The sequence below is a fragment of the Manacus candei genome, unplaced genomic scaffold, assembly GCF_025592945.1.
Source record: "Manacus candei isolate 608988 ecotype Guabito, Panama unplaced genomic scaffold, ASM2559294v1 h1tg000015l, whole genome shotgun sequence".
Classification (NCBI taxonomy): Eukaryota; Metazoa; Chordata; class Aves; order Passeriformes; family Pipridae; genus Manacus; species Manacus candei.
Genome location: NW_026138063.1, coordinates 8,720,158 through 8,734,885, shown reverse-complemented (window position 1 = coordinate 8,734,885; position 14,728 = coordinate 8,720,158). Strand labels below are relative to the sequence as shown.

General features: G+C 41.5%; 1 protein-coding gene across 17 annotated transcripts in view; it reads left to right on the top strand.

Annotated features, from left to right (window-relative positions):
• MCF2L2 (MCF.2 cell line derived transforming sequence-like 2) overlaps positions 1–14,728 on the top strand; it is a 218,431-nt gene that overhangs the window by 53,543 nt on the left and 150,160 nt on the right. For 16 of the 17 annotated variants that reach the window (XR_007903552.1, XM_051781467.1, XM_051781478.1 and 13 more), the window contains 4 exons: positions 4,347–4,437; positions 5,657–5,776; positions 10,891–11,007; positions 14,113–14,262. Coding sequence is in view for 16 of the 17 variants with exons in the window: in XM_051781467.1 (XP_051637427.1) it covers positions 4,347–4,437; positions 5,657–5,776; positions 10,891–11,007; positions 14,113–14,262 (478 nt within the window). In the remaining variant the exon portion in view is untranslated. The remainder of the gene's footprint in view (positions 1–4,346; positions 4,438–5,656; positions 5,777–10,890; positions 11,008–14,112; positions 14,263–14,728) is intronic. The other variant, XM_051781464.1, reaches the window with a different exon arrangement.

Sequence of the window (14,728 nt, the reverse complement as noted above, 5' to 3'; positions counted from 1 at the left end):
GGAAGGATAGTGAAACCAACTGACTTCCCCTGCTCTGAGGATCTGTGCTGAGGCATGGCTGCTGAATTACTTCTTGTTTATCTAAGAGAACTTAATATTTTTTCAGTCCCCTGATCCTGTCTCTGAACCATGGCTGCTTGTGCTAGTTAGAAGCAAGCAAGGATTTATTATTTCCTGTGGTTTTGTGTAAAAAGGTGCTTAGAGGAGCATAGGAGAAAATGCACTCCTTCAAGTTTGAGTGAGAAGTTTTCCAGCTCCACCTACATGTATTCCCCATACTGACTTGCCAAAGCAAGCTGAGAGAAACCACACACTGTGAATTTAACAGCTTCATTGTTTCACTCTGCTCTGTGGGCCTTTTGTTCTGCAGGAGAAACTCTGTCTTAAGTATTTCTTCACTAGCTTCAGGATTGGGAGGGTGACCAGCCTCAGGGTTCATAAAACACCAATAGTAGCTGCGAAAAACATAAGACTAGTTTTTCAGTTCTTTGTACTTGGTATGCTGGGGGGTGATTCCCAGTAAAGTTGTCACATGTTGGGGAACTAGCATGTTGCATTGTCAACATGATAGAGAGAAATGCTTTATGCTTCTTCAGCCTGTGTGAAACCCAAAAGTACAGATGGGTTCAAAAGAAATAAGCCAAATTCATGAAGGATTGCTCCATCAATGGCAGCTGAACACAATGGCTCAGATGCAAACTCTGGCTGAAGAAATCCATTTATTCCTCAATGCTGGGACTTGGGAGAATATACCAAGAGAAATATTGTCCTTCTCATTTTCCTACTGCCTTTGTCTCAGTAGCCACTGTCTACTGCCACTGGAGTCAGGGTATTGGGCTGGATGGATCTTTGCTTTGATTCAGTTTCAGTTCTGTGTTTTCTCTTCCCCTGAGGAATCCCAGAACAATGTGCAAAGAATGACGAATTGCATTTCAAAACTTTGTAGGTCAGGAGAGCTGCAATATGCCCATTTTACAGATGATGAGTTATGTGTAAGTAATATCTCACACTACAGACAGGCTCACCAAAACCTGTGTTGAGTAAGTGACTGCTCAGTTTGCTTTAAATGACTCATTCAAGGTCAGTGATTGGGGTTTGAAGGTACATTTTCTGCATACCAGCACACTGGTTTAACTCTTAGGTTCAATCACAGATCACACTGCAGGGATATGAGTTTTCTGTAGAGTTTTCTAGTCTTTGTTGCAGTGCTTTTAGAAAGATTGACTACATTTCTTGAGTCACTATTTGAAACTCGTCACCCTCTATGTAGATGGTGAGGGACAAAGATGTCAATTGAGAAGAGGAAGAACCTGAGCAGCAAGCTTTGGTTATGTGATTTATGACATAATTATATGAAGTACTATCTTAATATGTCATAAGTAGTGGACCTGTTTGGGTGCAGCAGAGCCTTGTTAATCTGCAGTTGGCAGGTCCATGCACACAGAGTGTCTCTGCCACACATCTCAGCAAGCAGTAAAGGGACTGCATTGTTACCTTCATCAGCACTACTGTGCTATATACTGCTGTGTGTATTATGACAGCATTCCTGTGCATGTTGTGTCACTGCCAGTAGTTCACCTTTTACTTCAATTTTCAAGACAGATGAGAAGGTATCAAATGAAGTGACTAAGAATAGAGAATAGTCTCTAACTCTTCTGGAGTTACAAAGGGTATGGCCATGAATCAGGTAAGATGAAGTATAGTTTGAAAAGCAGTTCACCCTGTTTTTCCTAGAAAGTACTTCCTTCTTCGGAGCTTAGTGAACCAGAGAAATCAGCACACCATTTTCCAGGCAAATATAGAGAGAATATCAGTGTCTGATTCTGCATATCCTGTAGAAGAAGGCTCATGCTAGTTGTGGAGTTGAGCTCTGTGATTGCAGACAACATCATTCAGCATTTGTAACTAAGTCCCTCTGGAATGATTAATCTTACGTGCTAATATGACAGAAGATATCCACTTGACATGGATCAACTCCTTTGAGGAACAGGTGCCCTCCTCTCCTCCCAAAAGAGGTAAGGAAATTCAACATCTCCTGGCCTCCTCAAATCAGTGTTCAAGGGCTAACCCAAATTCAGAGCTGAAGATAGTACAGCTCTGCTGATGGCACATATTTCATTCAGGGAAAGGGAACCTCTCTGCCAGACATCTGTAGATCTGGGCAAATGTGCCAGAATTTATTTTGAAGGTAAGCTTGATGTCTGTCTGCTGTTCAGGATTGTCTTCAAATCCTTCTTTTCAGAGAACTGGAGAAACCCCAATGCATTTTCACAAGAGATATTACAGTAGTGACACTGAGAAAACAATGATAGAATTTGAGTGTCTTTGTGTCTTGTTTTTAAACAAACTCCCTTCCTCTGGGTACACACACAGGTGGGGTTTCTCAGCTGTACATCACTTGTGCTGATGCTTCCATCTTGGCTAGGCCTCTTCCCGTGGCTGTTTGCCTGCATCCATTCCTCAGTGCCAAATGACATTCAGACCTTGGTATGGCTTTTCAGCATGCTGACTGAAATAGGATCACTTGCTGACACTCTCTCTGTTTCCCTGACTAAATTTAGGATCTAAATCAGACCTATCTAGTTAAAAAAAAAAAAAAAAAAGAAAAATACCCACCAAAAAATCCCCCAAAACCAAGCAAACAACAAAAACCCCCAAACCAGAGGTGCCACCTGGGGGTCTGGAGGCTGAGGCTGATTTTCCCAGGCCTTTCCTACCTACCAGACTTCCAAAGCAAATTTTGGTTCCAATCAGCAGAATCAGTTTGATAAATCCAGTGCAGATTTTTAGGTTGGTTGGGAGGACCCCAGGCTGAGAATTTTGTGTTTAGTTTCTTACCCTTTCAGTAACAATCTGCAACACACGCAATTTCTTTGTTGCCTTCCTCTGAACCCTTTATCCTGATGCATACATACCATGCTGGTGACTTTTTTCCTTGAAATATTTGTCAATGCATACAGTTGTGTATATATAAGAGGAGAAACAGATGAAGTCTCTTCCCTGTGCTTGAGGGGCACTGCTACAAACCACCTTTTCTGTCCTCTGCATAGAGAACTGCATGTTGCACTACTAAAGAGGAAAAGTCATGTACTATCATTGAATTTTATAATCCCCAGAGGATGCTGTAAAAATATTGAAGTAGGAAATTCAGTGTGTTTTCCTGTTACCAGTATGAATTATTGGGAAGACTCACATGGCATCCCAGGTTTGCCAGAGAGTTTGGCTTTCAGGTTGCTGTTCTTGATCCAGCAGAGGTGCATCAGGAGCTCAGAGTTGCTACCATTGGTGGTCTTAGTGGATTTTTGACACAAGTTTGCACAAAATGAACCCGTGAAAAATCCTGGGTTGCTCCTTGTATGGACAATGGAAAAGGAATCAAGAAAGTGCTTTAATAATTTTTTTAAATTTTGATCTGTGGGTAGATGTTTGATCGCAGTATATCCTTTGATTATGACATTTATGCTCTTCCCACTTGCCTCTGGTTTGTTCTGAGATGACTGAGCCATCCTCCTCCAATGAAGTTTCTGGACACTTTTCTCAGTGTGTACTTCTGAGGACTTCTCTCCAATGCTGAATGCTCTTGGAAAGCAGAGTAGAGCAGTCACTCTGAAACCCTGAACCTCGTAGTGGGATTTTTGAGAGGGAAAGAGAGGATGTGGTATTTATGAGGTCTACATTCGTGGGATAGAGCACCAAATCAGTGCCTCCTAGATCCTCCTTGAAAAGCACTGAGAGGGACCAGGAACTGTTATCTTAGACAATATGTTAAAAGGATAGTTTTGAATGACTTGCAACCCTGGAATGAGTTTGTGGTTGGCAAGATAGAATTCTTCAGTTTCTGCTTTGTCTATCAGAATTCCTGGGGCTTCTGTACACAGCAAGGTGATAACAGTCAGGGGATATTGACCCCCAGGAGCTCAGTGCCCCTGTCAGATGTCAGCATACCTGGAGAATGAAGACTGAAGTGGGGTGTCTAATAGCTTGAATTATTTTGCAGAGAAAACAGGATCTGAGGGTTTTGTCTTCAATACAGCACAGTGGAATTTGTGATCCTGAACGATTCATGTCACCTAGACTGGCAGTGGAGTAGCTCAGCAGCTCAGAGATTTAGCAGATAAAATATTCATGTTTTGTGTAAGCTGATAACCTCACACTGGAAAGAGAAAATTTGCTGGCTTTCCCTTTTGTGTGAATTTCAGCCAAATATTCATTCTTTCCACCGTACATTGTTTTCATAATGAGCTCAGAGGGTGATCTGAAGGAGGCTGTGTTTTGCTGCAGTAGCTCTTCCTTGGAATAGGAGTATCTCTGTGTAACCCTGCATACCTATTTCATCTGTTTTGCAGTCTGGAGGCTGCCAGCATCGGATTCATCATCATCATAGACAGACGACGGGACAAATGGAGCGCAGTCAAGGCATCCCTGACACGGATAGCAGTAAGTGCTTGCTTTTGTTATTTATCTTCTGGAAATTAAAATCGTCAGCTGAACCTTCAGCACATGATATAGTCTCCTGTGCTCATTTTAAGCTCCCATTTTCTGGCCGTGGATGCAGACTCTCCCCTGCCCTGAAGCTCATGAGTGTTAAATAAGAGAGGGAGGAAGCTGCTGGAACAAATTACACAGCCTTGTTTACTGCTGAATTAGGACAAATTCCTTATTTTCTGGGTTGACTGCAATCTAAATTCTAGTAATTTTAAGTTGGTTCCTAGAAGAGTATAAGAGGTCCCCTTCTGTGCCCTGAGGAGGAATTGATGTGGCCTGCTCATGAAAGAAACAGATCCCAAGGGACTTGTGTTTGCATGGTAGTAAATGATCTCTGTCAGACACTCTTAATAGCTTATTATATTTCATTTGCAAAAGTCAGAGCTGGGTGCTGATTTTCATTGCTGAGAAAAGCAGCTGCATTTATGCATCTATTACCAGGAACGTGCTGTGTGAGGAACAAGCACTTATATGCAGAGGTGCAGGATGAAGGGGTGACAAAGGCAACTTTAAGTTCTTTTGAGTATTTAGACAGAATTGGTTTTTATTCTCAGGGTTTTTTTAGTTGCTCTCTTTGAGTAATTGTTCTTTTTTTATGCTTGATGAGCTCAGAGGAGTGTGTGAAGAGATGTAAGCTGGGTGTTGCAGACAGGGCCATGTCTTATGAATGTGTTGAGTGTCTGCGTGTGTGTAAAAATATGTGAGGTTAAGAGGATTCAAAACCCTTTGCAGAATGAGAAGGTAGGTCAGCCTGGGAAATCTGTCTGTGCCACCAGCTTCCTTCACCACGTCAGACATGGGCAGCCAGCTTTGCCCTCTAGTGGCAGCAGCCTAAAAAATGGGAAAACCTATGGTGTGGTGGTGCAAAGGAGCTTGGCAGGGTTCAAATCTGGGGGAGAAAGGCCCTTGTCAAGAACTTTGCAGCTCTGTGATAAATCCACGTCAGAAAACAATGTGTGCCTGGGCAGTAAAATCCATGGGCCAGTCTTCCTGCTGGCTTTGGAGACAGTGCCAATGGGCACATGCAGAATGGACCAGCTGATACAGTGAGCAGCTGGACTGAGCAAGATTCAGCAAATCTTACCTACTTTGCCCTGTTTAGGAAACACTTGGCTGAAAATTCCCTAACAAGGCAGAGTTGTGCCTTCTAATAGTTCTGTATTTCTTGCAGGGAGCATTTCCAGGAAACTTGCAGCTGGTGTTTGTCCTGAGACCCTCCCGCTTTATCCAAAGGGCGATCGCTGACATTGGCATTAAACTCTATCGAGATGACTTTAAAATGAAGGTACCGGTAAGCATGCATTTTTTGTCCATGTATTTTCTCCATATCTGCAGTTCTTGGGTGTCAGCAATTTCTCATAACCCAGTAACTGAAATTTGATTGCAAGTGGCAACTGGGGACTTTCATCTGGGTCCATATGATAATACCTGTATGGTAATGCCAAAATGTTAAATAGCAGTGGATGCTTCACAGTATTTAATGGACATGTTCCCACGTGGCAGGTCAGTCTAGCTATAAAATGTGGCTCAGTTTTTAAGTATTGACATTTTAACTCAGTGAAGCTGTTCCTCTGAGGTAGGCAGAGGTAGATCTCATTCCAGTGACAAACGTTAAGTATCGAGGACTACAGAACAACAAAAGGCTGGGGTTGAATTCTGCACTATTTTATGGATTATCCATGGAACTGCTGACTTTGTTAAGTGCTTCCACAGCATTTCCTATTCTGAATGCCTTTTATGATCTCCAGGCCCTCAAGATTCAAAGTTTGTTTTCTGTTTCTTTTTATATTCACTTGGCATATGCAATAGGTTGATGAGACTGTGATTTGAAGATTATCAATCCTGAAAGAGTTCAAGTTTTAGGTTATTCTATGAGAGCTCTTTTGGGAGTTGTTCCTAGCTGCATGTTTGCATGTGGTTTCAAGTGTTTTATAAATAGACTTGAATTATGATTATTGATGATATTTCATCCTGGACCAGACTCATACTGGGTTCCATAATGACTTTACTGTAGGGATTCATATGGCTCTTTTGGATTTTACTTGTGGTTTCATATTGTTTTGCAAAAGACTCATAGCTCTCCACCAAGGAATTCTAGCTCTGTCAATACCCAAGTTTGAAGTTCAGGTGTTTAAGACACCTTCTGCTTCTTCTGAAAGAGAGACAACAGCCTATTTATTACAGTGCATACAGGAAAGGAACCATGAATAGGTATTTGGTTAATGTGGACTAAATTGTAACATTTACTGTAGTTTGGCAAGCGTAGCTTTTTGGTAAAATGCAAAAGTGATGAAAAAATATATCTTTGAATCCAAACCAAAATATCTTATAGTACTTCAAAAAATGGATGTTCCTATATTTAATAAGCCATGATCTGTTACTATAGCAACTATTGTAGCAGCAACTGCAGCCCAGAAAGGGCAACCTCATCAAGGATTAGCATTTTCCAACAATTCAGCATCTTCCACACTTTTAGCAATTTATTTGATGACAGTGTTGCATTTCAAATCCAATTTGGAAGAGATGGAAGTTGGAAGGAAGGTTAATTCTAGGTAGAGGTCAAGCACTGCATTAAATATGAAATAGTAATTTATCTTTCTTACAAGCAGGAAAATCAAGATACGAGTTTAGTTTGCGGTTATCTTGGATATTCTGATTTTGAGACATCCTGGGGATGTCCACAGAGCACTTAGAAGAGCAGCCTTACAAAAACTAAGAGTCTGCCATGCTCTCTGGAGGGACCTTTCACTTGTGTTTGCAGTCCCATCCTAAAAATACCATCTGGACATGCCCCTGTGTACCTGAGTTTCAGAGTGGGGAACTTTTAGGGATCAGTGCCTATCTTCAATATCACCATCATCTTTTAAATTGTTTACAGGTTGTTTGTATTGTGAGTTTGGCACTATGGCAACATTAATGTCATAACTAGGCCATGGATGGGTGGTATTTCCTATCACAACTGTAAGCGAGTCAGGACCAAGACATGAACATTCAAAAGGAGCTCCAAGAATATTGTGTGCATTTGTCAAAGAAACATTTGTTTAATAGTTTATCTGAGCTATCAGACTGCAAATATGTTCAGTAAAGTAGATTTGCTCAGTTAAATCAACACTGGATTGAGTAGGAAGCAGAAGATCAAACAGGAGCTGGAAATAAAGGCTGAAATAACAAACCAGACAAAATAAGGAAATGCGGATTTATATCACATTGGCATACAAATGTGGTTCATAAAACCTCATAAAGTAAATCTTTATTGGGATAGTGATTTGATTAAATGTCCTTATCCAGGAGCAAGATAAAGAAATACAGGAGACACACCAGGGTTCATCTGAGATTAAATTCTGGGAATTCAAAAGGAACACACAGAGATTTACCTAAGGAACCTGCCATCACAGGAAATGAATTAAAGCATCCTCACAGCATACACAAAAGGCTGAACAATCTGTCCATAGCAGGGACTTCTTTGACCTTTGTAGGCTGTGACTTCTTTCAGGTGTCCTAACCCATTGTGAAGCAGCCTCACCACAATTCTGTGTTCTCTGCTGCCCTGCTCATGCAGACCCTCCTCTCCTAAACTACTGCTCCCTTGCAATCTCAGCTTACTGACCGTGACTGTCTTTAGGCTGGCAAGCAGTGTGGGAGATGCTAATGCTCTCTAAGATTGGTTTCTTAGATGGATGCTGGATTGCTTCTAAGCTTTCTCCTGCAGAAATGCCTGCAGGGTGAAGACCCTGTGCACTGTTGGGCAATATTAGCCAGCAATATTAATAAGTTTGCTTTGTGGCTCATTCTGACAATATTAGATTAAAGCAAACACAAAATTCTTCTTAAAAGGGAAGTGCATGACAGTATTCCTCTGTAGTTTTAGTGAAGTTTAAAAAGATTTCCAACTTGTCAGCAACATCTCTGGTGGAGAAGAACTACAAAGCAGTTGAGACTTACTTTCTCAAATGTAATTTGCAATTCAGAAGTAGTACATAGATGTCAGGTTCCAGTCTGAGGGCCCTTCAAGATGATGCAGCTTTTTGAGTTTTCTGACTTTGATCACAACAAGCAGTGTTTCGTAACACATTCAGGTAACAGTTTTTCCTCTAGCTTTGGCTGAGGTACTCTCTGCTTTCTTCACCAACAAGGTCTCCTGGCTTCTGTGTTTAGAGATAGAGTTCAAGGAGAAGATGAACTACTGGAAGTGAAAAAGAATTGAGTGAGGGCCTACTTGAGAACATTCAGCCTGTACAGGTCCATGGGGCCAGATGCATCTTCCACTGCATTCTTGTATCCAAGTTAGGTTAAAGTCTGGATAGATGGACAACTAGATGTGGATTTAAAAACTAGTCTCATGATGGGCTCAGAGGGTAATGATGAGGCTCATGCTCTATCCGGAAGTGGGCGACAAGTGGAGTGTTGTAGTGATTCCTGCTGGCACCTGCCCTGTGTAATATCTTCATCAATGACATGGAAGAGGCAACAGGCTGCACTGTCATCAAGTGTGCAGGTGACACTAAACTGAGAGGAGCAGTTGATACATTCCAAGACAGAGTCCCTGCAACAGAAGCTCAAGGAATGGGCTGACGAGCATATTATGAAGGACAAAAGGGACAAAGCAAATTCCTGCAACTAGGAAGGACTTCTTCCTCAAGAAAGAAGAATCCATGTTCTTCCCTCCCAACAACACAACAGTGTTGTGTTGTTGACAACAATGCAGACTGTAGCCTGACTATCTGGGGAGCATCTCTGCAGAAAAGGACCTGGGAACTTGGTAGACAGTGAGCTGGACATGAGCCAGAGTGTGCCCTGGCAGCAAAGGAAGTCATCAGTGTCCTACTTTAACAGGATCATAGCCAGCAGGTTGATACAAGCACTTATCCCTCCTTACTTGGCTCTCATTAGATCGCAATGAGTATACCCTGTCCAGTTTTGGTTCCCCCAGTAAAAGAAAAATAATAATCTGGAATGAGATCAACAGAGAGACACCAAGAAGGTCAGAGCTTGGAGCATGTGCTCTGTATGAAGATGCTGAGGGAACTGGGCTTGTCTACCTTGGAGAAGGGAAGGCATGGGAGGGTTAATATGACAAACCAGCAGCTTTCCAGTTCCTCCAAGAAGGTCACCGAGAGCACACAGCCAGGCTGCGCATGACAGTGGGACAGGGAATAACTGATATAAAGTGAAACAAGAGCAGTTCTGACTTGGTATAAGGAAAAACTTTTCCACCACAAAGATAATCAGGCAGCAGACCAGCCTGCCCAAAGAGGTTGTACAATCTCAATCCTTAGATGTTTTCAAATATCAGGTGGATAAAGCCTTGAGCAACCTGCTTTGATCTCACAGCTGACCCAGCTTTGAGGAAGAAGCTGGACTAGAGATCTCAGGTTCATGCCAGCCTGAATTATTCTAGCATGATTCTGTAACAAGGATCAGCTAAAAACCTGTTCAGGTTTGTTCTCAAGGCTTTTCCTAGAGCATTATTAGCCTAGAATGCACATCCTCTACATCTTCACTCATCTAATTGCCCAGAGTGTTTGCCAGTGTATGTACCACGCTCCCTTGGAGCCTGCTGACAGGCAGAGCCAGTTAGCCTTTCTTTAAAGAGCAGTCAAGTAACATGTTTGACTTATTTTAAAGTCCGAGGCTTAAAATTCCTAGTAATTTGTGCTCAACACCTTGTTCTTCTGTTGCTGAAATCATGGCATATTTTCTAGCTGTTAGAACAACAATACATGTGTTTTATTTGCGTAACCACTTGTGTTGGCAAATTTACAGTGGTAATGCTGCTTATCTGAAGCTGACTGCAGATTTTTTTGGCTTTCATTAAGCAAGTCTAATGGTAAAGAGACTCTTTAATGTAAGAAAGTGAATTTAGGTTTGTCTCTGCTTTCTCTTCCGTCATGATTTTAAATTGAATAATGCCAGTGAACTCAGTGGATGTACAGTGCCAAAAAAAGGATTATAAAACTGAAAGGGAAATCTTATTCTCAATGATTTCATTTCAGCACTTGCCTGGATCAAGTGCTTGGCTTTGAAGAAGCTGTTTTGACTTGCCTAAACCTCCATTTCTCTGTAAATAACAGTTATCTAGAGAATAAATTATTTGATAGAAGTTTGTGTGAACATTATCAATACTATACTTTTGCTCTTGAAGCATGTGCCAAATGACTCAGCCTAGAAAGGAGCAAGATGATGTCAAACTATGGTTAGCTCAAGAATGGCCATGTACACATTAAGAAGGAAAAATCTAGTGAAAATAATCTCTGGCCATTGCATGACCAAATACATGCTGAGAATTGACAGCCTGTGGTGGAACTGCGGTGTTCATACGTGTTAAGGCAAACCCAGATCCTAGGAACAATGGTTTAAAGGGCTCATTATTTCTCTCAGTCCAGTGTGTTTGGATTTTTTTTTCAGATCATCATGTTAAACTCTGTCTCTGATCTGCATGGCTATATTGACAAAAGTCAGCTGACCCGGGAGCTGGGAGGAACTCTGGAGTACGGCCACAGCCAGTGGATCCACCACCGAACTGTGAGTGCTGGTGTTCTTCACTTGTCTGCACCAGAACTGTCCAGATGACCAAAACCATTAAATAGTAACTCTTCAGGGGCATGTCAGCCTACTGATTCTGCCAGGGACTCATGGAAGGAGGAAATCCATGACTCAAATAGAGAAAGGCAAATTCCCAAAAGTTTGCAATAGAAGCAGTAATCTGTAGCTCACTGTGTTCCTGACCTAGGGCCGAACACTGTCAGGGTATTCTTACTCAGTAAAGCCCCTTGGCACATTCTCTTGGCTTTTGAATAATTGATGGGATCCATAGGCCTTCAGCTCATGGTTGAACATAGGCTTTAGCACTTTACTGAATCAAAGGTCAAAATTCTTACTTTAATGATTAATTATGTCCCTGCTTTTAAGAGAATAGAAACACTAGATTTTATTTTACCTTGTTTTCATTTCTGTGCTATGTAAGCATGCACTCCAGCTGGGTCATATTTTGGGTAACTGAAGAACAGTTGTAAGTAGAAAGGCAGAAAGACTTTTTATTCTATTGAGGAAACTGGTACAGGTTTGATTGTTCCCTTTTGGGACTGGTTAATGCATTTCAGTGTTTGCTTCAAAACAATGTAAACAATTCATTATGGTGCCCAGAAAAGGTGATAGTTCACAAAAACAGACTCCAAACTCCGGCACATTAGCAGCTAAAATATTGTCTCATCCTTCCAGAGCAAAAATGGGCTAAGCTGGGACGTGATCCTGGAAAATTAATTTCACAGAGACTCTATGCAGTGTTTGCATCTGTCTTTGTGGGTCTACTTGCAAGATTGGTATGCTAGAGCTCACATCTAATGTGAGCCCCAATATTTTGCAGAGTTCTGAACAGCCCTGGGTTCTAGTCTATTGTTGCTGATGGACAGGTTACATCTAACACTCATAAAAAGAGCTTTTCTGAGGTAACTTTAGGTCAAGTCACTTTTGTCACTTTCTTGATATAATTTTTTGTGCTTTTCTGTCCTTATAAAATTGAATTTTATTCTCCTTGAAAGCCACCAAATATTTCAGGCTTCTAAATGTGGAAACACAGAATTTTAATTCCCTCTAGCACTGATTTTCTACATTTATAGCTGTGTTGACTACAGTGAGGTTAGAATTGAGATAGGTGAGCAGGCTTATGTGTTAAAAGTGTCAAAAATATGAAAATGTCCTTGCAGGAGGGGGGAGTGTGAAGAAATGAATCGTCTGTATGAGCTTTCACACAGCTAAAGGCTTGAAAATATGCGGGAGGGCAGGAAAGAGAGACACAAGAAAGGCTGTATCATTTATTAATGAGAGGAGTTTACATAAAGTAATAATATATAGTATGTTAAAATATGCAAATAAAAGTGAGCCAAGATTTGAGGGGAGTGTGGCTATATAATCTGCAGAGGTTTGAGTTAAATTTGTTTGAAAAACTCTTACCAAGCAGAGAGACTTGGAAAAAAACCCAACAAGCCACAGATATAACTTAGGTACATGAAACAATTTATTAGACATGTGCACAGGAGAGGGTGGGGGCAAGCACACTATTTAATGAAACTCAGATAAGCTCCTGGTGAGTGGTGCAGTCAAGCAAGGAATATCTGTATAAGAGGTTGTCATTAGGGAAGTGTCAGCCTCCATGGCACCTTGAAACAACCTGACTTTGAGTCTTGCTGAGGTATGGTCTTCATGTCCTTTGCTGCTTCTCTCAGTGTTCTCCTATCTCGTCCTGCCAGGGCTTTTTTTCTGAAAGAGCTTTAAACCGTGGCTAAGTGGCAGTGACTCAGCGATCTCCCTGCATCGTTCACGGTTTCTGCTTTCTTATCTGGGTTGGCAGGAGCCTGTGAGCTTTTTTGCCCACGGAATACATTTTTGGGCTTTCAGGAAATCGGTTGTGGATGGCTGTGTCTGTCAGAAGTGTGGCATTTCAGCCAACTCTAATCCAGTAGTTTCAGTGCTGAGAACAGCAGGCTACAGCTGCTGGGCACCAACCCAGAGCAGTGCACAGTCTGTACTGCTTGTGTTGAAAGCAGGCATGAATTCATTGGGAAAAAGGGAAGGAGGCTATGGACTGTGCAGGCATTGCTTCATCTGGGGCATGTTTCAGATCACATATTTGGACTATACCTTTTGAATAATGATCTACTTCCTGTTTGTTTTTCACTGAGCACACAGCAAAATTTTACTGTCATGGTTGCAGATAAGGAATTCCCATCATTGCCAGAGAAGGGAATGCAATGTGCAACAACTATGTAGCATTTGCCTGGATGTAAGAGCATCCCTAGTGCTGCTGACTGACACAAACCATTGAGTGGGTTAGATCACAAAGTACAAAGAATAAAGAGCTACATAGAACAATACTGTCCCCCTCAAAATTTGGGCATAATCATGAAAAAACATTCCATGCAATTACTTGCTACTAGATATAAAAGTTTTACTCACATCTCACAGGTCTGAACAATATATTCTCAGAAGGCAGCATTGGTTTTAAGGCTTCCTCTTTTGCCCTTTCTTCAGTAAAACCACAGATTTCTGACAAGTTTTGTGTTAGTACACCCAAGTGATAAGGCAATACTCCATTGAATCTATGCATTTTAACGGTGTTTGCTGTAACTTGTTCTTGTATTTGTGTACTAACATGAACAGAATGCATCTAGTACAGATAGGCAGGATGGAGATGCACGTTTTCAGAAGTCAGGGGGAAGACAGATTACTGCTGAGTGAACAGTGGCTGTATAAATATAAACACAAAAAGACTTTGCCCTATATACTTTAGGAGTGTCCTCAACTTAAAGCCTTCATTAAAATTTTAAACATAGCAGAATTTCCCAGTAAGCATGGGCAGAGGATCTGAAGTTCTAGGTCTGGCTTTGAAGCTGATGTCCTCTGTGGTTTCATTATGTCCTCTAAGCTCTGGGAGTTCCCAGCTGGCTCATGGAGATGACAATACTTTGTGACAGAGTATTCAATTTGTGACTTTTAGCATATCTGCCCCCAAAAAGGCAACATGACCTGCTTTACAGACATGTAATACTTGCAGCACAGTGTGCCTGAAGGACTGAGTGTTGTTAAAGGGCTGTTGTTAAAGTTTGTGACTTTATGCTCCTGCTTTTCCAGGCTATTGAAAACTTTGCAATGACAGTAAAAACAACAGCACAGATGCTACAGACCTTTGGAACAGACTTAGCAGAGACTGAACTTCCCAACGATGTGCAGTGCACAGAGGAGCTCCTCTCCGCACACACCGACCACCACAGCAAGCTGAAGGTGAGTGTTGTCTTCTCATGATGGCTCCAGCACAACAGTACATGATTTGTGACTTAACAAAATTTTCTGCCATCACTTGAGAGTCCATTGTCTGGAAGCCACTGAGGAGGACAGAAACCTGGGTTCAGGAGGTCAATTTGATTCAGCTGTGGAAAAGGACATTTTACAGCTTCAAGAGTGATAGAACAGGGAAATGTCACTTCTAATGTATGAGGGGGTGTGATGGAATCACATCTGGAATAGCATGGGCTCCTGATGAAGAGTTCATCAGAAAGGATGAACTGGAGCAGATAGAGACGACTGCGAGGATAATTAGGAATAGATAGAATGATCTAGGCAATCATGGTTGTTTTATTTAAAAAAAAAACCACACCAAACTTTGGGGCAAGTTTAGCTTTGCAGAATAAGAATCAGAAGAAAACATTATTGCTGTCAACAAATACCTTAGGTTAAACACAAGAGAAAA